At 47.4% G+C, this 21807-nt stretch overlaps 1 protein-coding gene and 1 non-coding gene across 2 annotated transcripts; one reads left to right on the top strand and one right to left on the bottom strand.

Annotated features, from left to right (window-relative positions):
• The first annotated feature begins 532 nt into the window (after window positions 1–532).
• Tle7 (TLE family member 7) lies at window positions 533–15656 on the top strand. Its single transcript, XM_074055716.1, has 11 exons — window positions 533–3621; window positions 6956–7367; window positions 7522–12790; window positions 12895–12917; window positions 13064–13122; window positions 13451–13663; window positions 13757–13998; window positions 14169–14310; window positions 14461–14614; window positions 14959–15032; window positions 15319–15656. Exons 3-11 carry the CDS (start codon window positions 12492–12494, stop codon window positions 15421–15423), a joined length of 1311 nt encoding a protein of 436 aa, XP_073911817.1. The 5' UTR covers window positions 533–3621; window positions 6956–7367; window positions 7522–12491; the 3' UTR covers window positions 15424–15656.
• A 3221-nt stretch (window positions 15657–18877) lies between these two features.
• Trnam-cau (transfer RNA methionine (anticodon CAU)) lies at window positions 18878–18950 on the bottom strand. The gene has a single exon. It is a non-coding gene; the product is annotated as a tRNA-Met (tRNA).
• Window positions 18951–21807: the final 2857 nt, after the last annotated feature.

Here is a 21807-nt window from a genome sequence, read left to right as displayed (position 1 = left end):
GTAGCCCCATAAGCCTGGAGTTACTCATGTCTTACAAATGTCAAATACAGTGACACTCCTCAGAATGACAGTAAGGAGTTGTAAGGGTGGAGGACTGAAGAGTGAGTGCCCCACCTACGGAGACCAGCTTCTATTTAGGTATAGCAAGCTGTTTTTTTAAGTTTTTTATAACATATAACTCATGAAATAGTGCTTGTGTAAAAGTTCACACAAAGTTGCTACAGAGCATACAATTTCCAAAAATGCCCTGGGTTTTTGTTAACATTCAGTTTTCTAAAGATGCACTAAGATCAAAGGTAAATGCAGACATTATGTGATATTTCACAGTGTTTGCTAAAACTACTCTCATTATTTGTCTCCTCACAGTATTGACTCTGATACCCACTTTTTGCGGGGTCTGCTCTACTAGGATGTCAGGAAAATATTAAAGCTGGAACTACAAGCAGAAAGGACTTCCCAACAGCAGCAGCAACCCCTGGGCCCCACCCCCACTTCCTAGTCAAACAGCTGCACTGCCGGTCAGGATGAAGGCTTCCTGCAGACATTTGGCCGGGGGGCCGGGGGGCAACACTGAAGGGGAGGGGCATACTACCACTAATGACACTAGACAGCTTTATTCCCTGTCTAAGTCTATCATGTAGACATGGCCACATGAACTGAAGCAGGATTTGAGCACTTGGTATATTCATGACTATCTTCGTACATTCTTAAACAACTTACTAACAGAAAACCATGACCACTACCACCTACTGTGATTCACTATTTTACTTAACAACAGAATGTGTCTGCAGCAAGCTGTTTTTTGAGAAGGGAAGAAGGTCTTGCCAAATAGGATGTTTTTAGTCAAAATTGGGATTTTTAAAAATAATCTCCTTTCCTCTCTCCCTCATTGAGATTAGAATTTATTGTCCCAGAATTCTGGAAAACTTATCAAAAGCCCATTTCTAGGTGGTGAGTTTCTATAAACAATCTATTCATGGACACCTGATAGAGACAAATGAGTAGAGGAAAGAGGGTCATCACATTTTTTTTCTATATCATCACCTGTTCAGGCAATAAAGAACCATCACCTCACAACACTGCTGATGCAAATGCATGGATTTCCACACCAAGCAGGTCAATTTTCTGAAGACACCAACTAATTGTCCTACATCTTAAATCAATTCATCTTAACAATACTTAGGAAAAAAATGTAGACCCACAGGTCAAGGGTTCAGTTGCACAAGGCTGTCCCCCACTTCAGTCACAAGTATGGTTTGCCAGGTTACCAACGGTTCTGTCTTGGCTACAAATTAAGCCCCTCCTTAGTTTGATAATTTCCTATATTTCATACAGTAAGGGAAACACTCTACCAGTTGTTAAAGATATTGAGGGTACACATAGGGAGCCAGATGAAGAGGAACTTAGGCAAGTCCACAGGGGTTCCAAGTTCAGGAGCTTTTGCCCCCATGGAGTTTGGGTGCACCACGCTACTAGAACATGAATATTCACCCCCAAAATTTTGAATCCCATTGCTTAGGGTTTCTAATTGAGATTATATTATGTACCCATGGCGGGTGAAATCATTAGCCATTGAAAAATCAATCTTTCCTTCCCAGAGGTCAGAGCGTGGAGCTGAAAATTCCAATCCTCTAAGTGTGTAGTTGGTCTTAGAGGCTCTTCTGCCACAACAGAAGAAACAGACCAAATATGTTTCATATTATGCCGTTGGCAACATCTATTTACTTGGCTCTCATGCTTTTTTAAATTGCTGTTTTGTTGTTGTTCAGTGTTAGCTGAGATAAAATGAAGATCTGGCAAAATGAATGCCATCTAAATTCCATTAACACAGACATCAAGGTTGAGCGATGCAGAGTGCCAGTGGGGTTTTCTCCACATGGTTGCATCTTTTTCTGAAATGTCTTCTTCTAAAGATTGTGGTAAAATACACATAACATAGAATTGATCATTGACCACTATAAAGTGTACAATTCAGTGGCATTTGGTGTATTTAAAATGTAAGATGATCACTATCTAGGTTCAGACTTCTTTCGTCATCCCCAAAGGAAATTCCATACTCATGAAATAGTTACTCTTATTGTCCCCATCTCCTAAGCTCTGTAAACCACTAATCTGTTCTTTTATGGGTTTTTCTGTTCTGGGTATTTCATATTCAAGAGCAAACAGTATGTTACCTCTTGTGACTGGCTGCTTTCACTTAGTGTCATGTTTTCTAGATTTATCCATGTTGTAGCATGCATCAGTTCTTCACTTTTGTGGTTTGTACTTTTGTTGTCATAGTAAAGAAACAATTGCTAAATTCGAAGTCATGAAGATCTGTCTTGTGACTTTAATTATTTTATAGTTTTAGTTGCCATATTTAGGTCTTTGATTCATTTTGAGATAAATTTTGATATGCAAGAGTCCAACCCCTCTTCTGTATGTGAATATCCAGTCGTAGATATTTCCACCTCCTAATATCACACTGGTAATTGGGTTTCAACACATGAATTTTGGGAGGCCATCCAGACCACAGCAATATGTATATATTCATAATTATTATATCTTCTTGATGAATCAACACTTTTATCACTCTATAAGGTCCTTCATTGTCTCTTGTAACAGGTTTCAACTTAAAATCTGTTTTGTCTGTTATTAGTATTAACCATCTCATCTCTCTTTGGGTTACTGTTTGCCTGTAATATGTTTGTTTATCCGTTCACTTTCAGCCCATTTGTGTTTTTGGATCTAAAGTGAGTTTCTTGTTGTCAGCATATACTTGTATTACTTTTAAAATCTATTCTTCCAATCTTTGCCTTTGATTGGGTTATTTAACTCATTTTCGTTTGAAGCAATTACTGAAGGAAGGACTTTTTTCTGCAGTTTTGCTATTTTCTGTTTTTTATGTCCCCTCCACTACCACTTTATTTAATTGACTTTTTAAATAGTGTATCATTTTGATTATTTTTCTGTATAAGCTTTAGGTTTTTCTTTTTTTACTGCTTACCTTGGAGATTGTAATTACTGTATTTATAACAATCTGGCTTGAATTAATATTAAATGCTATGGTTTTGATCTGGTTTAAGTGTATCCCTCAAAGGTTCAAGGGTTTGAAGCACAGTCCCCATGGTGGCTATGTGGGAAGTGATGAAACCTTGAAGAGGAGGTGCTGCTCTGTGAAGGAATTTGTATAGGAGGAAGTGAGGGCAAACAGGGAGCCATAACAGAGTGTGGATCTCTCCAGAGGAGTTCATGCTACACCCATGGTTAGATTTTTGCATGTTGTCTCTTGTGGCCTGAAGAGATAAGTCTTTGCTAGCCTATTTAAATATGGTGGAGGGCCCTTTGGGACAAATTTTTACACTGGAGAAAGATCCATGTGCTGCAGATTGTATACAAGCTTGATGGAACAGTTGAGAGCTGGGCTGCAATGGTCACTGCAGGAATGGGGCAGGTTTGCAAGCCTACATGTGCCCCCTGGCACCCCCAGATAGAGTGTGTGACAAGGGCTTGATGGGTGGGCAGGAGTACTGGAGATTCCAGTCACAAGTGTCATGAAGATTGTTGCTCCTACCAGGGCAGAAGAGGCCTGGGGTCCTGGAGAATACCCGGCATCCTTCCTGTGCCCACCCCCTTCGCATGGTGAGAATGGTCCTCCCTGTGGTTCTGTGCAGCTTAATGAACACTTACTTTCACACACAGTGATTTTGTTTTTCCTCTAGGTACAAGGCTCCTCTTCCATCCAGAGCCAACAATGTCCCAGTGCCACTCCCCAGGGGAGCCTGGCCTCTGACTTGAGACAAGCAGCCCTGTGCTGCCCTTTGGAGGGGAGTAGAGCTTTGCCACTTTGGTGCAGCATGGATGTGCCATGCAGGAAGCTCCCACCACACCCAAACACACAAAGCCAGGCTCCTGCATGTGTACAGCATGTTCTTGTTTGTGTACAGCCCCACAGATGAGGCTGGAGACACAACTGTGTGTGTGTGTGTAGGGGTAGTTTCTGTCACACCCAGTCTACATATATCCATGCACAACATACCCAATCTATCCTTGCATACTCACATAAGCAATTGTAGACACACATTCACCCCCCACAGGTACTCATGGAGCTGGAGAACCTACCCAAACATAGGCCTGAAGACATGCCCACAGGCTGCAGGCACACCTGAGCAGAGGCAGCCTGTCCTTTTCTCCCCTCTACAGGTCTCTGCCTCTCAGCACTCACTCCTCTCTGGATTCCTTCCCTCTTCTCCTCTCTTATCCCTTTCTTACCCTCCCCCTTCTGCTCAGAATTTGGGTGCACATAAGGGTGAGTAGGAGCAGGCTTAAGGGTTTGGTAGGCAATATGACCCCAAGAGAAGCACAGAGCTATGGTAACAAGGCAGATCCCAAGGAGGACCCCAACCTCCCCCCCAAAATTCATAGTTCTGCTCAGTTCTCTTCAGAAGCCCAAATTTGACTCTGATGGATATTGCTGAGGCTCAACAACATCTCACATTGAATAAAGAGCAGGCCAGGGGCTGCAAGCTGCACTTCTATCCCACAGAGCAGCAGAGACCAGGCATGAGCTGCCAGGGTCACGGGAAGTATGTTGCCCCTGGAAGGCTCCCCATAAGCAGGTGGCCCCAGGTGAGGGCACAGGGATCCTCTGAGATGCACTGATGCAGTGTGGTTTCTTGAGATTGTAACCAGATCCTGCAGGGGGTGCAGAGCAAAACCTTTTCTTTCTATCATAGGCCTGAGAAGGTCATCACCCTTCCTTTACCAAGAGCAACACTCTGGTTCAGGAGCTTGGACTCAAACACTGAACAGATTGAAGTTCTGATACACTAATGGCTACCTGAGTGGTGCTGAGAAGGTGTCTCATGGCCTCATCTGTGAAAGAAGAGTGCAGCTGGTGGCCTGTGATGGTGTCTGCAAGGGGACACCTCCAGAAGGCAAACAAACCCCACTTTGAAGATCATGTATCACTGGGGCTATCACTATTTTCTGGAGTCTCAGAGAGGTACCACTGGGACCTGATGCCAAGGCCACCCAATCTGTGCCTTGCCCTGCCCCAGCATCTTGCCCTACTCTTTCTCCTCTTCTTCCTCCCTCTCTCCTCTCACTCCCCACTGTCTCACCTCCATAGACCTTGGGGGTCTGAACTATTTGCAGAGCTGACTCAGATAGGACCAAGGAGCAGACATCACCAGACATTCATCTTCCTGGGTCTTTCTGTGGCCTTACATGTGACCTAAGTAGACAATAGGCCATTTTCTCTGGTGACTGGTGAAGTGACCTGTATGCAGCGATGCTGCTGTAGTGGGAGTGGGCAGATGCCCCATATGGGACTCATGGAGACTGCTCAGGGCCCATTCACTTGTCAGTCTGGGAACTGACCAGGCATTCATTCTAGATGTCCGGGCATGGCTCTGTTAAAAGTGAGGTGTCTTTTTTCTATCAATTCTTTCTCTCTGTTCTGTGACCTCAGCTGGGGGGGCGGGGAGGCAGTCAATGTCTTTCCATTCTTCCACTTCCAGACTTAAGAAACAGAATATTTGGACAGGATAGACACCAAGACCCATCAGCCTCAGCTCTGTGGTTCAGGCTTATCTCAAGAGAGAACACAGTCTGGTTCTTAATCATTTTGGTTCTGACTCAGATGAAGCTGGACCCTCCCCTGGACATGCCTGTGTGCTCTGCAGTCTCTTTACCACTTTGGAGTCCCCAGTGCTGAGGCTTGTCCACAGTACTTAGTTAAGACCCTCTTTTCTGTCCCTGCCCAGCTTGCTCATCCCCCACCTACCCTGGCCCAGGGCCCAGACTCCATGGGTGCTGCCCAGTGTCTGAGATGAGATGCAGTTGTCTGCCTTTTGCTAATAGAGGAGCCAAGAAATGTCCCTGAGTTACAGGAGAGTTGGGGAAGGATGTTTAGAAAGTGTGTATTTTTAAAAAGCCACACAGTCCTCTTGCTTACTTAAAAGTTTTGGGGTGTCTTTTTTTGCACACAAATGGGGAAAGTGAGGCTGAAGAAGCATCTCCATATTTCTAGGCCTTCATTATCTATAAAATAGGGTAATGATAGGACCTGCCTCCCAGGTGTAGTTCTAAGGACAGAATCACCTGCTACACAACCATGTATGTGCATGGATGCATGCTTGCAAACACACACACACACACACAAAACCTCCAGTCTCTTCCACAGGCATAAGAACACGCACATAAACCCTCCCACAGACACATGCAGTATCCCCCACAGGCCCCCATATACACAGATACCTAGAAGCACACACACAGACACGCTGCTCCTACTTTTGTAGCCCTAGTGGACAATGTTGACTAGAAGTGCTGTCTGAGTACTTCACAGGAGCCATTCCTGTCAGAAAGCTGGTGACATGGTATAGGACTTTAGCCAAGTGTCCTGGGCCTTAGCATATGTTTCCAGGATACCACTGTGTAAGTGTTCTCTGCCCTGGGGCTTCTGGGAGCATGGCATGGATAGAAGCAAATCCCGAAGTCCCTAGAACACACCTCAGGGAGAGGGTGTCTTGCCTGGGCAGTTCCAGACTACGTCTTATGAGATCCAGAAGGGGCATGTGGTCCTATGGAGAAACAGGCCCAGGGATGGATGAGACAGCCCTTGGTCACACAGGAAACCAGTGACTCCCAGCCTTGGGAGAAATCAGGTGGCCAGGGCTCACCCCGACCTTCTCAGGTCATGAACAGCTGCTGCAGGTCCCTGGGAGGGGTGGACAGGAAGTCCTGCAGCCCTGCTTGCTGTCAGGCCCACAGTTTTTCTGATATGGTAGCACCAAGGCAAGAACTCTAAGAGGACCCTTGAATCTGATGTCCCAAATCTGCACCAATGACCTGTGTGAATTTGGGCCTCTCTGGGACTAAAGCTCCTACCCAATGCAGGGAAGAGCCTGGTCCCAGGGCTCTGAAAAGCCCTTCTTGCCTTGATGGTTCCTGATGTTTTTCTCCCTTCCTGTAGATTTGTTGCTGTCCAGCACAGGTCCATCTGTGCAGACCCAAGGATCAACATGTGAAGAAGGCAGTTAGATGCCTGCAAAGTTGCTTGAAGCCACATGGTCCCATCACCCAGGAGACCCAATATCCTGTGGCCTTGCATTCACCACCCTAGTCGGAGCTGCCTGGGTCCAGTGGAGGCTTCTGGAAGACAATGAGGAGCCTCAGCTCAGGAGATCTTTGTCCCTGCACAAAAGCCTCTCTCAACTGAGTCCTGGGCCAGGATGAGCAGGGATGAATCTTTTTCCTTCACTCTGGATGGGCATGACTCTTCCTGTGGTACAGGATGCCCTGGCCTGGTCAGGAGGGGAAATGGAAGCTCAGAGGCAAACATGGCTACCCCAGGTCACCTGCCAGTGGGGTCAACTGAGAGTCTGGTGAGAGGCCAAGTGGGTCTGGGCTGGGAGGGTCCATGGTGGGGGTGGGGGTGCTGGGGCAGTGTCATGGTCTTCCCTGCTGGCAGGTGACCCTCTCTGCAGTGGGAGCTGGGGCTTCTAAGAAGAGGGTGCTGGTTTCTCCCCTGGTCTCCAGGCCATTCTCCCACAGGAACTGAGGATATCCTCCCACTGTGCCCCCCACCCCATCGGCCAAGTCTGGGCAATGGGAGGTGAGTGGACCTCAGCCTTCTCTGGAAGAAGCACCCAGCCTAGGGGGTGAGGGAGGGTCCCCTCTGCCCCTTCCTGTAGCTCTCAGGTCCCATGAGCCACAGACCAAGTGCTTCTCAGCATATCCAGCACCTTCCAGGCCTCCTGGGGGCTCCAGACCAGGATCTGAGCCATGGGGCCCATCCTACCTGCTCTTCTCGCAGCGGGAGCGTCTTCTGCTCCAGCTTGATCTCCCAGTGCCCAGGCCCGTCCCCAAGTGGCTGCCATGTTCCCAAAGTGTGGCCCCCACCCCCTACCGGCCACCAAAATCCCAGCTGCCCTCAGTCCTAGCCGAGCCTCCAGGATACCCGCACCTCACACTGAGCCTCTCCTGTGGCGGCCTCCGGCCCCAGGGACTCAGCGCAGCCCACTACGGTAAGGGTAAGGGGCTGTTCTGCCGTGGGCCCCGCATGTCTGCCAGTCCCCAGCATCCGCGGCCCGGGCCTGGAGCCCCGCAGCTCAGAATGGGCCGGAAGGGGGCCGGGGGTGACGTGGGCTCCGCCAGCCTCGGACCCCTCTGAGTCTCCATCTGGAAGGGGGCAGGGGCAGGGACGTTCGTGGGCCTGCGTGGGGTGGAGCCTGTGCCAGGCGCTGGGGGGCAGAGAAGCCATTAGCAGCTCCCTTCCACCCCGGCGGCGCGCGCCACAGGGCCGAGGCCACCCGGCCAGAGGCGGGAAGAAAGCCACCAGCGCGAGGCCACCAGGTCTCCTCGGCCATGCGAGGGGCTTGTTCCCTGCCCTGATTTCCCAGATCCAGGGCCCTGGGGCAGCCTGCACTGAGCTCTTGGCGGACAAATGTCGCATGGGCCGTCTGGGATATGCTGAGAAGATGGCAGAGATGCAGAGGCCTGGAGCGGCTCCGGACCTAGCCGAGCCCTGCAGGCCCGAGTGGGAAGGAGGCGACACCGGTTAGTCCTGTCACTCACTGCAAACCTCTTCTTAAAGAAGCATGGAACCCACCCCCACCACCTAATGAAATCAGAGGCCTAGAGTAGAGCTGCTGTGGAGGACTGTTTTTTTGGGGGGAAGGTGAGGGGATGACTAAGGACCCCTGAAAGTGATCCCACAGGGGTTCTGGATGTAGGAGGCAGATCCTGGTCAGAAAATGGAATGCAAAATTTGGAATCCAAATGTCCCCCACACAGCAGGGTATGGGGTGGGTAGGAAGAACAACAGATACTATGCAGGAGAGGGGGAGCCATCCTGCTCTCCTGGAAAGGAATTCAGAAGCTCCCCATGACAGAGAAGGACCTGGTTGAACAGTGAGGAGGAGTCTGGCAGAGCATTGTCCCTTCCATACTGTGCTCAGCTTAAGTGCCACCTCCCTCTTGTTGGCCTCCCTGGTCTCCTTCGTCAGGGTTGGATCCCCTGCTCTGTGACTTCAGTCTAATCCTTGCCACGTTATAGTTTCCACTTGGAGCTGTGGGTGTAGACAGCAAGTTTTCTGGGTGCAGCTCAGTGGTCAGCCAGTCACAGTAGCTCGTTCACTGTACCTGGTTGAGCGTGTGAGGACAGTGACTGGTAAGGGAGGAGGTGACGTGTGCCTGCAGATAGCATGATTTATATATTTTGACCACCAACAAATGTCCAGGTGCCACCTCCTGGGGAGGGGGGCACTGTGGTGAAGGAGAAATTCCCTGGGTGGGGGACACAACTGGGCCAATAGTTTAGAGGTGGAAGTTAGAATTGGGCTGCTCTACAATTGCCCAGCAGAGGGCATAATCCCCAAATAAAGATTTGCAGGTTGATGTTTGTGGTTCTGTCTAGATCAACCAAATTGCGGTAGTGTTGGTCCACCAAATACTGGGGTCTCCTTCCCATTTGACTAATGCCCTGGCTGTTTTAGGGGAGCAAAGGTAAGAAAGCCACAGGCTAGACTGCCTGGAGTTTGCTGGAAGAAGAGGAAGAAGGAAAAATGCCAGGGGTGAATTCAACTGTGATATGTTGTAAGAACTTTTGTAAATGTCACGAGTTACTCCTAGTACAACAATAATAAAAAACAAATAAAAAGTAGGAAAGAAAAAAGAATATGACACTGAAAAAAGAAATTTTTTTCTTCAATGTGAAAAGAAAGAAAGAAAAATGCCATGAGGACTTGAGAGACCTCTAACTCATGACACAATGTCTGGTTTTGCTAGGTTTTTTTTTTTTGTGATATCATGAAACCTACCACTGCAACTGCTATAAATTGTACAGTTCAGTGACATTAGGTGTATTCACAGTGGTGAGCAGCCATCATCACTATCTAGTTTCAGAACTTTTCATCACTCCAAAAGCAACCTCATGCCCATTAAGCAAGCCATCACTCCCTAATCACCTGTTATCGGCTTCTGCCCAAGATCAGCCTTCAGGAGCAAAGGGAATTCACCTGGCAATGAGAATTTGAGTGCTACTCATCTTTGCCTAAACACTGGAAGGCTCTTGCAGGGCTGTGGGAACCCAATCTAAAAGTTTACCCCTGAAAAATTTCTCATTCTGTCTTGACTCCTTCCATGAACTTACCTGGGTTATCTCCATCCTTCACCCACAGATTCAAATATGAATAGAAACGGCTCAGCAGGAGCTCAGCACAGGTGTGGCTATGTCCTCTGATTAACTAGCTACTCAGGGCACAGACACCTGGCTGCCATTGTGGCTCACTCTTCATTATCTGTTAGGCTCTGAGCAGTACCTGGGTATGGAAGGGAGAGTTCAGAGCTGGGGGAGGCCTGGTTGGGTCTTCACTACCCTGACTTCCCACTTCTAGGGTTTGGACTTCAGCCTTTAGAGGTGAGTTTCCTGCCACGGGAGTTACTGTTTGTCTTGCTGACCCGAGCCCCCAGTACCAGCACTCTGTGTAGAACATTTGGAATAGTAAGGGGAGGGGGTCTCTGAATTCCCACTTCTGAGAGAGAGAAGAGAGGCAAAATTAGTGATGTAGACTTTTCCTTCTACTCTCTCTAGAAAACCTTGTGTTATTCTTAGGGTGAAATTCTGGTACCTGGTGAATTTCTGGTGAAATTTGATGGTACCTGGATTTGGACTCAGGGCCTCATGGTTGCCAGGCAGGCACTCTGCCTCTTGAGCTACTTCACCAACCTGAAATTTCCTATGTCAATGCATGTGTCCTTGTTATTTATTTCTATTTTTATTATTGTTGTAATTAGGGATACATCGTGACATTTACCGAAGTTCTTACAATATATCCTAGTTGAATTCACCACCTGCATCATTCTCCTTTATCCCCTTCTCCATTCCTGGAATAGTTTCAGCAGGTCTCAGTTTTCCATTATCGTGTGTGAGTTATGTAATATTCCACCACATTCACCCTCCTACACCCTTTCCTTGTACCCGCCTATTTCTCACTAGTACCAACATCCAGACAGGACCTATTTTACCTTCCTGTTCTCTGTTTTTGAAAAAAGATTTTTGTTTGTATAAGATAGCTGAAACAAGGAGTTTCATTGTGACATTTTCACATATATATGTATTATAACCCAAATTGGTTCATCCCCTCTATTTTTCTCCTTTTTACCTTAGTCCCCTTCTTATGGTGTCCATGTTATTTTTTAACAGCTGAGTACTATTCCACTATGTGGACTTGTTTCACCAGTTCCTTGCTATGACTGTTTGGGTATTGTCCAAATGATGAGGTAATGTTCCAACTAGTACACATTATTTTGCATATATCAAATTGTACCTATACTTGGAAGTGTTAGGTTAAAGGGTAACTGCATTGGTAGTTATGATGGACAGTGCCTTATTCTAAGGAGATAAGAAAGGGCAAGCTTTGAGCTTCTCTGTTTTCTGGCTGTTTGGTCTTGGATCTAATGCTCACCTGTTCTGAGCTCCAGTTTTTCATTCTATACAATGCGGCCCATACTGGCTAGGGGTTTAGCTCACAGGTAAAACACTTGCCTAGCATGTGCAAGGGCCTGGGTTTGAGTCCTAGCACCACAAAATAAAACAAAAAAATCCATGAAGTGTGCCACATGCAATTGTGAGAATGAAATAAGATCAGCTTTGTAAAACATTAGGTTTAGGCAGCCTGGGCTCTCCCTGGTGCCTGCTGGAATCTTTGGTGAGAGCCAAAGATTGAGCTTGGCTATCAGGCTCTTGACTGGAAGATGCCTTTTCCATGCCCACCTGTTGTGTCCTGAGGCTCCTCTATGCTCTGTTGATAGAACCCTGGGTGTCCCCAGGGGCTTTCTAGGGCTAGCTGTTGGGCACACTGTAATGAAATCTTCCTAAAGGAAAGCACTTGGTCTGCTTAAATCCTCAGAGCTCTGGTCTCTGTCACAGTCCACAAATAAGTGGACTGTCTTTCATTTGTTGAGTATCTGCCAGTAGCCTTGTATAATTCTACAGATGTGATTCTATTCAGATCTCAGAATTTTCCAAGAGGGTGGGAGGTCATCACCACCAGGCCAACCTCTTCATCATTACACACCCTTGTCCTTCCAAACAGAATATCCTGTATTTGTGCTCATGCCCATGGGTTCTTCCATGTGACCCCCTGTAGCAGGTGAGACACCCAGTGTGTGTGGGTTTTCTATGGCCTTAGGGTTTAGGTATATTGGGAATGACTCCTTGTATGGAATGTGTACATCCACATTAAATGGTGAGTTTGGTTTTTATATGACCATACATGGAGTCCATGTGTGTAAAAGTTGGCAACCAATCTTTTGAGGCCTCACACCAAAGGAGGCCTTCTTAGACCCTTCTGAATAACCCCCATATAGCACATCTGCTTTTCTGCCTCTGCTCTCTTGCATGCTACAAGGGTTCAGGGCAAATTGGGAGCCCAGGATCTGTTTGGTGGGTCTCTTTTTCTGGCCCTAGGGCCAGGTAGCTTCCGGCACTTCATTGATCCAAGAATATGAGTGGGGAGAAGAAAGAGGACTCATTCATGATACTCAAGATTTATGATAAACTGGAGGAGAGAAGGAATATGCCAGAAAGCTCTGGTATTTCTGCTCAGCATGAACAAATACAGCACCAACTGGACAGTGAGGAAATGCCCCAGCTGTTCCCACGTCCCCCAACACAGCATGGCCCCATTTATGAGGAAATGAGCAATATGAGCCAGCAGCAGTATGACCTCAAGACCCAGGACATGTCTGGACTCCAGGCCATGTGCTCCTCAGTGGCAGAACTACAGGACGCAGCTTGCCCAAGGTAGTGAGACCGGGTAAGGTGGCCAACTGAGGAGAAGGGCTCCTAGCATGAAGCTCTGCACTTCATGTCCTCTTTCCTACCTCTCCCCTTTCTGTTTGTCATAGCTTCCTACCAGGAGCCACACTTGGTAAGTGCTGGATGTGATGTGGGCAAGGAGGGCTGGTGGCTTAAGCTGGGTGCCAGGTGGTGTCAAGAGAGCCACCTTCTGCTGAAGGAGCCGCTCTGTTGCTGACACCCTGTCCATGACTGGTGGCTGTTGCTGTTTCTCTGTAGGCCAGCACAGTGCTTCTTCCTGCCCCAGCAAAGAAGTCTTGTCATTCCTCAGAACCATTGTAAGTGTCTCATGTTTTCAACACTCAGGCATCCCCCTTATCTAGTTATCCCCTAATTAAGAGGCAGGGTGTCCATGCATACCTGATTTCTTCATCATTAGATGGTGGTGTCCTGGGGTACCACCTTCTACTGAGTGGGGCTACCCTTCTTGTCCCACCATCCTGTTCAATAGGGCCTTTGACTGCCAGGGTCACTTATTCAAGAGATAGCTTTGGGGAACTTGAGCCAGGCTCTGCTGTGGGGTGGATGGTGATGAGAAATTTGACCGCAGGACAGGGGCAGGCTGTCCTCATGGATGCCTCACCCTCTGCCCTGGCCTTTCTCTAGCCTCCCGTTCCAGATGAAGTGGTGGTCAGGCGGAAGACCCCACGTGACTTCTGGAAGGTCGGCACACTCCAACATTGTAAAAGAGTCAGTGCTATTGCCATCAGCCGTGCACCCCATCATGTGTACACCTGCGGCTCTGGCTACATCAGGGTGTGGGATGAGAGTGCTCTGCATGCCTCAGATGGGGTCCCTCAGGCCCAGCTGAACTTTCAGGTGAGGGGCTTTCAAGCATGGTTTGGGGGAAGCCAGACGGGGCTCTGTCATCAGTACCACAAGGTGATACAAGAGTGTGCACTGTGTCTACAGGACCCTCACAACCGTGTCCTCACCTGCAAGCTCTTCCCCGACGAGCAGAGTATGATCACAGGGGGTGTTGCTCAGACCCTGACTCTCTGGGACCTGGTGCCCATACCCCAAGTCAGGGCACAGCTGCCCTGTACAGGCTCCACCTGCTACTCCCTGGCCCTCTCCTCCGATGCCCATATCTGCTTGGCCTGTTTCAAAGGATTTGTGGAGATTTGGGATGTGCAGAACCAAATCTTGATCAGGTATGGCCTCCCTCCAGAGTGGCTCAGGTGCACCTGGGAGGGCTGCACTGTAAGATGCCATCTTCCCCTTCTGGTTATGTGGGGTATCCTGGAGGGTATATTTGGGGCTTCCCTGAAACTTCCAGGGAGTCCAAACCTGTTTGTGGACCTTTGAGTTGTTTTCCCACTAGGAAACACGAAGTCCCCATCTATGGGTCCCGCTGTATTGACATCGCGGGTCATAAGTTCTGGACAGGTGGTGAAGACACCATCCTGTATTCCTGGGACCTGAGGAGCTACCAGAGGCTGCAGCAATACAATTTACAGAATGAGGTGCTCGTCAGCCACCATCAGGGCCTCCCTTGAGCACTTCCAGTGGGGTTTGGGTGTGGACATGGGCAGGGGCTGACATTGAAGATTTGGGTGTGGGGATGGGTGGCATTGAGAACTCTAAATGCTGACCCCAAACCATTTTTCAAACAGATCGTCAACATTACTCATGACCCCAGTGAGGAATGGGTGGTGGTGGGCTTGAAAATGAGTGACATTGTAATCCTACATGCTCTTCGGGAGGAGAAATTCAAAGCTATTACACAAAGATACGCCCAGCACCAGAGCCTCAAGTTCGCCTCCTGTGGTGAGTAAGAAGCCTAGAGACACCTACGGGCATCCTCTTTGAACTTGGCTTTCTCATCTTCTGTCCCTACTCACTCCCTTTCCTGTTCCAGCTCCGCCTGTACAGAATGACAGACAGCCTGAAGACACAAGGGGACAGAAGCAGCACAAAGCCCCATTACTGGTCCTGTGTGTAGTTGGAGGGTTGCGGCAGATAAGAGAATGGCTTGGGTCATGCCTCTGGTTTTCATAGGCAGGGAAACTGAGTCAGAGAAAGACTTGCCCTATCCCTAGTCGAGTTGAGAACAGTGCTGGGATTAGAATGCAGGCTCAGTCTCTGGCCTCTATCTGTTCTTTCCTTTGCAGGGACCTATTTTGTGGCCACACAGGACGAGTTAGTCCATTGCATAGCGGCTCCTTATCTACAAAAGTTGTTTCAGGTATGGGAAGGGGGGATGGTCAGACTGAGGCACTCAGAGCTTGTTGGATCCCAGAGGATCCAAGCTGAAATGTACCTCTGAGAAGACATTTTATAGAGTGTGTGTATGGTGGGGGGGACGGAGGACTTACACCATGAATTCATGGGCTTCACCTTGAGCCCTGAGACCTAGGCCTGTTTTCAGACAATGCCTTGGGTTTGTGCAAACCTTCAAACAGTCCTGAATGAAGCCCTATGACTAGCTCAATCCTATATGCCATCCCTTCTTTGACCCCTCTTTCTCTTAGGTAGAGGAATCTTCAGATGTCCTGAGCTGTGATGTGTCCTCCGATAACAAGTATCTGGTCACAGGCTCCAAGAAGAGCGCCACGGTTTACCAGCTCTTGTATTGAAGGTCGTAGACTGTGGTCCTACTAGTGAAGACTCAAAGAAGGCTAATGTGACCTCAGGATTCTGAGCAACTTCAACACTTGCCACCCCTGTGCCTCAGCCTCGGTGGCTGGTCATCTGTTCCCCTCCATGCCTCCAACCTACTCTTCCAGGTTTTTTATTATATGGCTTGGGGCTTTTCCTTTGTTATTTTTCCATCACTGATTTCTGGGTTTAGACAGAGTACTTTATGAGATATGGCCTTTGCAATTAATAAAAGAGCAAAAAGAAACCAAATAACAAAACCATTGTACTGGATCAGTGTGTCTCTGCTTAGCAAATGGAGATGTATTCTTCCCCATTCCTTCCAGGGTGGGGAATGAAGTTTAGACCAGACTTAGTTTTCCTTGAAACCTTTTTAGGGGAGCAGGGAAGTCTTACATCTTAAGAAAACTCAAGAAAAAGTATCCATACAGCCAGCCCTTTGTACCCATGGGTTCCATACCCATGGATCCAGCCAACCATGGATTGAAGATATTTGGAAAATAATTCCTTTTGTATTGACCATGTATAGACATTCTTCCTTATTTCCTAAACAATACAGTATAACAAGTATTACATAGTGCATATCATAAGGAATCTAGAGATGATTTGAAGTGTGAGATGATGTATGTAGGTTATATGCAAACACATCACCATTTTATATAAGGGATCTTGGTATCCATGGGAGGTTCTGGAATCCATCCCCTGCAGACAGAAAGAGACAATGGTACATGTACACATTTTCAGCCTGTGTCAGGGAGAAGACAGGGCAACAGAGCTCAACTCTGGGCTTCAGATTAAACCCCAGTAGTTGACCTAACCATGTGTGGAAGCTGGGCTCCCTGTACATGCCTGACTTGGGTGACGGAATGGCTCCCTGCTTCCTGTCACCTGATTTTATCTGGCTCTGTTCAAGTCCTGATCTTGATTCTGGCATTTGGTGCCCATCAAACCTGCTTGTGTCAGTATTTCAGGATGGCTTCTTCATTTTTGAGGATGTGACAATGCCACATTTTGTCTGGCCATGTACGCCTGCGTTCTTGTCTTTTCCATCTGCCTCCTCTTCTTTGCTTGGTGTTGACCTGGCAGAAACAGCTGTCCACTAAAGTTTATGGTTTAGAATTGTCAATTGGAGGAATCTGCAGAGCCAGGAACCAAGTGTCCTATCCTCTGCAGCTTCCAGACATTATCGAGTATCCAGTTCTAGCCACAAGTGGGTAATGTGTGCCATTTCTGGACCAGGCATGTAGAAGTACTTAAAATGTTTAAGATGGAAAATTTTATGTTACATGTATTTTAGACAATTTAAAAAAGGAAAGAAAAATCTTTGGGAATTATAAAGATCAAATTTAGAATAGTTCTAATTTCTCTGGAAGCAGGGAGAAAGAATCAGGCCATAAAGGTAAAGAAAGAGGGCTTCCACTGAATAGGCAACATTTATTTCTTCAAAAATAAATCAAGGTTCATCAAAATTAAAGGTGTGTGCTTTGAAGGACACCACGGGAAAGTGAAAAGGTAACTCACAGGATGGGAGAAGCCATTTGCAAATCATTTTCTGCCAAGGGACTTGTACCCACAATAGCTACAGGACTCTTACAATTCAGTGACAGCAAGGCGACCAGATTTATAAAGGGTGAAGGATTTGAATGAATGAACATTTTTCAAAGAAGATATACAAATGCCAATAAGCACATGAAAAGACAAGATACTCCTCTAATCTTCTCACTTTGTCATTGAGAAATGCAAATCAAACCCACAGGGAGATGCCACTTCATGCCTGCTAGGATGGCTAGGATAAACAAGACAGTGACAGTGTTGGTGAGAACGTGGAGAAACTGGACCCTCCGACATTGCTGGTGGGATTGTAAAATGGTGTGGCCACTTCGGAAAACAGTTTGGCAGTCTTCAAAAATCTGTGTGACCCAGCAATTCCACTGCTAGGTCGACATATGTCAAAGATAATTGAAACTGAAAACAAAACACTTAAGTTGGGAGGACAATGATTGGGAGTGACAGAGTCAAAGAATTCTAAACTCCTTTCTGTAAATAAAGTAAAAGTCCCAATTAATAGTGGTATTGATAAGAAACTTATAATATCTAAATTAAAGAGCAGTAAACAAGTGTATAGCTTCCAACTAATAAGGAGAAAATATATGTAATATAATAAAGCAATCCAAAAGAAAATCAACATGAGAACGAAAAAGAAAAGCTTATTAAAATGGTGGATTTAATTATATTAAATGTAAATGAATTAGATATTCCTATTAATTTGTAGAGATCATGTGACTAGATTAAAAACTCAACTATGTTTAAAAGAGGCAGTGAAACATAACTATAGGAAATACGGCAATAAAGAATAAAAAGATACCCATTTGCATACTAAATCAAGGAAAGTTGGTGTTATGTTAGATAACACATACTACAAAACAAAAAAGTATTTCAGATAAAGGTGAGCACTCTAAATAAGTGTAGAGTGCTTGCTTAGTATGCCCAAGGTTCTGGCCTTGATCCCCAGCACTGAAAAAATTTGTTTTTATGAAAAATAGACAAATTTACCCCTCACAGTAACAGAGAGCTAACAAAACTCATAAGGCTATGATCTGAATAACTTGATTTGAAAACTTAGAACAATGTGCACAAATTACAAATACACGCCCCACCCAACAGGGCATTTACAAAGCCACCAGATGACAACTGTGAGTTGGTCTCGAGGGGGGCGGCTCAAGCAGTAAGAGTAACTTCCTAGCAAGTATGGTGTCCTGAGTTCAAACCCCAGTGCCACCAAAAAATAAAAAATAAAGGATATAAATGAAACTTCATATTCCTATAGTAAATTTAAAATAAAACTACAATAAATACAATGAAATGTATCTTTAAAAGAATTATGAATTTCATAGGATTTCATTCTTACAGAATATATTCTTTGAACCTAGTGCATTTAAGAGAAATAAAAAGAAAAGTAGAAATTTCCCTATTTTGGAATTAGGAACTGTATTTATAAATCACAGAGAATAAGTTATAAAACAGAAGGTGATGTAAACTGAATAATCAAAACCGAAAGCCCTCAGGCACAGAGGGCTGGAGCTGGGTCACTCCCTGGTCACCCCGAGGCCCCGGACTGCCTGGTCTTCCTGCTCTTCAAAGCTGGTTCTGGAATAGGGCGAGGGTGGGCAGTCCCAAAACAGCAGGAAAAGGACGTGGAGCCCCAGGGATGCTCTGAGCAGAGCAAATTGGGGGAAAAGAGGTAGGAGGTGGTCCAGGAGGCAGATTTTCAAAGAAATTGTCATGAGCAAAGCTGAGTCCCCACTGCTCCAACAGTCTCCCCCAACCATGTGTGGAACTCTTGGAAGAGGGAACAAAGGCTATTCCTTGTTGCTGACACTCGCGTTTCTTTTGTGATGAGCGAGTTTGAACCATCTGTGAACAAAAGAACCGTGCCCTCTCTGAGGCTTGAACTCAGGACCTTCAGATTATGAGACTGACGCGCTGCCCACTGCGCTAAGAGGGCGCGGGGAGAAAGCGGCGCTCACTTCGTTGTCAAGGGAACCGCGCGCCTCACCGCCGCAGCCTCCGCCCGCCGAGCCGGCTCGGGGCCTCTCTTTCCGCACCGTCCCTCGTCCTGGCCGCCGGAAGGTCGCGGTCTCCCCGCGGGCCGGTGGGGACACGTGGGGAAGGAGAGTCGCTGTGGGGTAAATGCGCTCCGTAGGGAGCGCAGCCCCTTGGGGACCTGTCCCCACGCCTCACGGGTCACACGGGACGAGGAGGAGCAGGGGAGGCGCCGAGGCCCCGAGAGGCCACCCGGCTTAGGCGGAGGGAGGAGGGATGCTCATTGGGGTCTTCAGTCCTGGCCGCGAAGGTCCTGTGAGCTGGTGGGAGGTGAGGGCAGACAACTGGTGGGTGACCGAGGGGACACTGCCCGCCGCCGATGGGCATCTCCGGCGAGCCTTGAACAAGGGTTGGGGCGCCCTGGGCAGCTGCAAGTCGGGCAGGAGAAGGGCAGGGCGCGGAAGAATTTGCTGTTCAAAACCTCCAAGTTCAGGCCCTGGGGTGAGGGGGTGAGAGGCGAGAGAGGACAAACTTCTAGAGGGGTCTTGGATGTGAATCCAGTCGGCGGATGGAGGGAAGAAATGATTACCTTGGACTTGTCTGCTGATTCATTTATTTAACCCCAGGTTTTTGTTTCTCATCTTTTTCGAGTTAAGTTTTCTTCCTTACCACACACCGGGACATCTTATTTTGAAGGACTGGAGAGTAGCCCTTTAAAGCCCTCTGAGAAGGATTTAAAATTTTGTCTTTGTAAAAGGCAATAGGAAAAAAAAAAAAAGAATGCAGGGATGGGCGGGTGGATGGATGGACAGACACAACATACAGCCATTTCCAAGAGGGCATTCCTCCTTCTTGCATCAGGGACGATATTGCTGCTGATGTCTAAAGGGATGACTTCTTCACCCATCCGATTTGGCCCTAGTCACTATGGGATAAGATCACGGTGTACCTTGGACTTGCCTGCTTTTTCACCCCCTAAGCCCTTGTGGAATTTGTTTTTGCCAGAACAATAATATAGTCTAGTGCCTGAGAAGAGGAGTTCTGTGCCTGAGTCTCCTTGGTCTGCTTCTTTTCAAGGTTTTGAGGCTCTGGGGGGAAAGAGATTGAGGCTGCCTCACACTGATTCCTTTTTTGCTCCCTGAGCAGCTAGGGTGCTTGGTGACAGACTAGCACATGCCCTGGCTTCAGATGGTTCTCCACTGTTCCATGAAGCAGTCCTGCCTCCTCATTAGACTGGGACCTCTGTGGTCCAGGAACAGGATCTGGGCCAGCCCATTGCTCTCCACATTCCACCTGCCCTGGGGAATGGGGATCCTGAGGTTCCAAATAACACCCTCAAGTTCCCCCTCGGCTGCCACCTACTGGACAGACTCAGTGGGGAAAAGAGAGTGGGCTGAAGGGGCTGCCTGGGCCCCCAGCCACACTTGAGTTTGTGGCTCCCCTTCCCACAAAGGAAGGGGTGGTACAAATTCTGCCCTGCTATGGGACTAGGAGGGTACATATGTGATCTGTACTTACAGAGCTGGTAGCAGATAAACTAAGAAGCAGGTTGTTCTATAAAAGAAGGGTTTGGGGGGCCTTGCTTGGTCTTCATAATAGGCAGAAAGTTTCTTAAACCCTAAACATCAGATTGTGTTCTGCACACACTCTCCCTCTTGGAAGTTTTTTGGGTTTTTTTTTGTTTTTTTGGGGGGGGGCACTGGGGATTGAACTCAGGGCCTCACGCTTGCTAGGCAGACACTCTTACCACTTGAGCTACTCCACCAGCCCTAGAAGTTCTTTTTGGGGAAAGTGGATTGTTTTCTCAAGAAGGCCTAAGAGGAACAACAGGTGGAAGGAAAGGGAGGCACTGGAAGTCCTCCCAATTGGGGCTGTGGTCTTCAAGTAGGGTGGCCATCTTGGTCCTGGGGTTATCAAGAAATCATGGAGATGACCAGCAGCCTGTGGCATCTAGCTCTTCAGAAGAGAAGGGCTTCTTGCACCCGTTGGGGGTAACCCTGTGCTGTACCTGGTAGGAGGGTGTGTTGTACCAGAGGTCCCAGATGACACCTAAGAAGAGGTGTTGTGCCTTCCAGTCTACAGGGCTCCTCCAGCAAGAAGAGAAAGACCCTCTGGTCATCTGGTTGGTGGTGCTGGGAAAAGGGAAGACTCCTGCTATGGGGGTTGTGGTGAGGAGTGTCTCCAGGAAGTCTGTGCTGCTCAGAGCTGTTTGGAGGTTTGTGGAACAGTTTCTTTCTTGGTGTGTTTGTCAAAAAATGTGCTTCAAGGTGGCACCAGTGGCTCATACCTATAATCCTAGCTACTCAGGAGGCATAGATCAGGAGGACCGTAGTTCAAAGCCAGCACTGGCAAATAGTTCGGGAGATATTATCTTGATAAAACCGAAGTGGCTCAAGCAGTAAGAGCACCTTCCTAACAAGTGTGAGGCCCTGAATACAAATCCAGGTGCCACACCCCCAAAAAATGTGCTTCAAGCTGCCAACTCCTACCTTTGTGTGTGGCATGCGCTTTTGTCATCACCTGGATCATGAAGAGGAGTTGACAGGTGTTCCTGTTTAGAATGGAACTGAATTCTACCAGACCTTTCTGTTTCTCTAGGGTTTTCTTTTCCCCCTCCAACTCTTGAATTTTTCAATGATTTTCTTTATGGGGAAAGATTTTGCTACTTTGTTCTTTGCCTTACTACGTAAACATTTTGAGGACACCATGTTTGCTTTCATGAAGGTTTTTGGGGGTCTTAATATTGATTTTGCAGGAAATGTTGGCTTATGAAGTAAATACACATCTTTCAATGTGCAGAAATTCTTTTAGGCGGTGCT

The sequence above is a fragment of the Castor canadensis genome, chromosome 15, assembly GCF_047511655.1.
Source record: "Castor canadensis chromosome 15, mCasCan1.hap1v2, whole genome shotgun sequence".
In the NCBI taxonomy this organism is placed as follows: Eukaryota; Metazoa; Chordata; class Mammalia; order Rodentia; family Castoridae; genus Castor; species Castor canadensis.
This window is presented reverse-complemented; position numbering and strand designations above follow the sequence as displayed.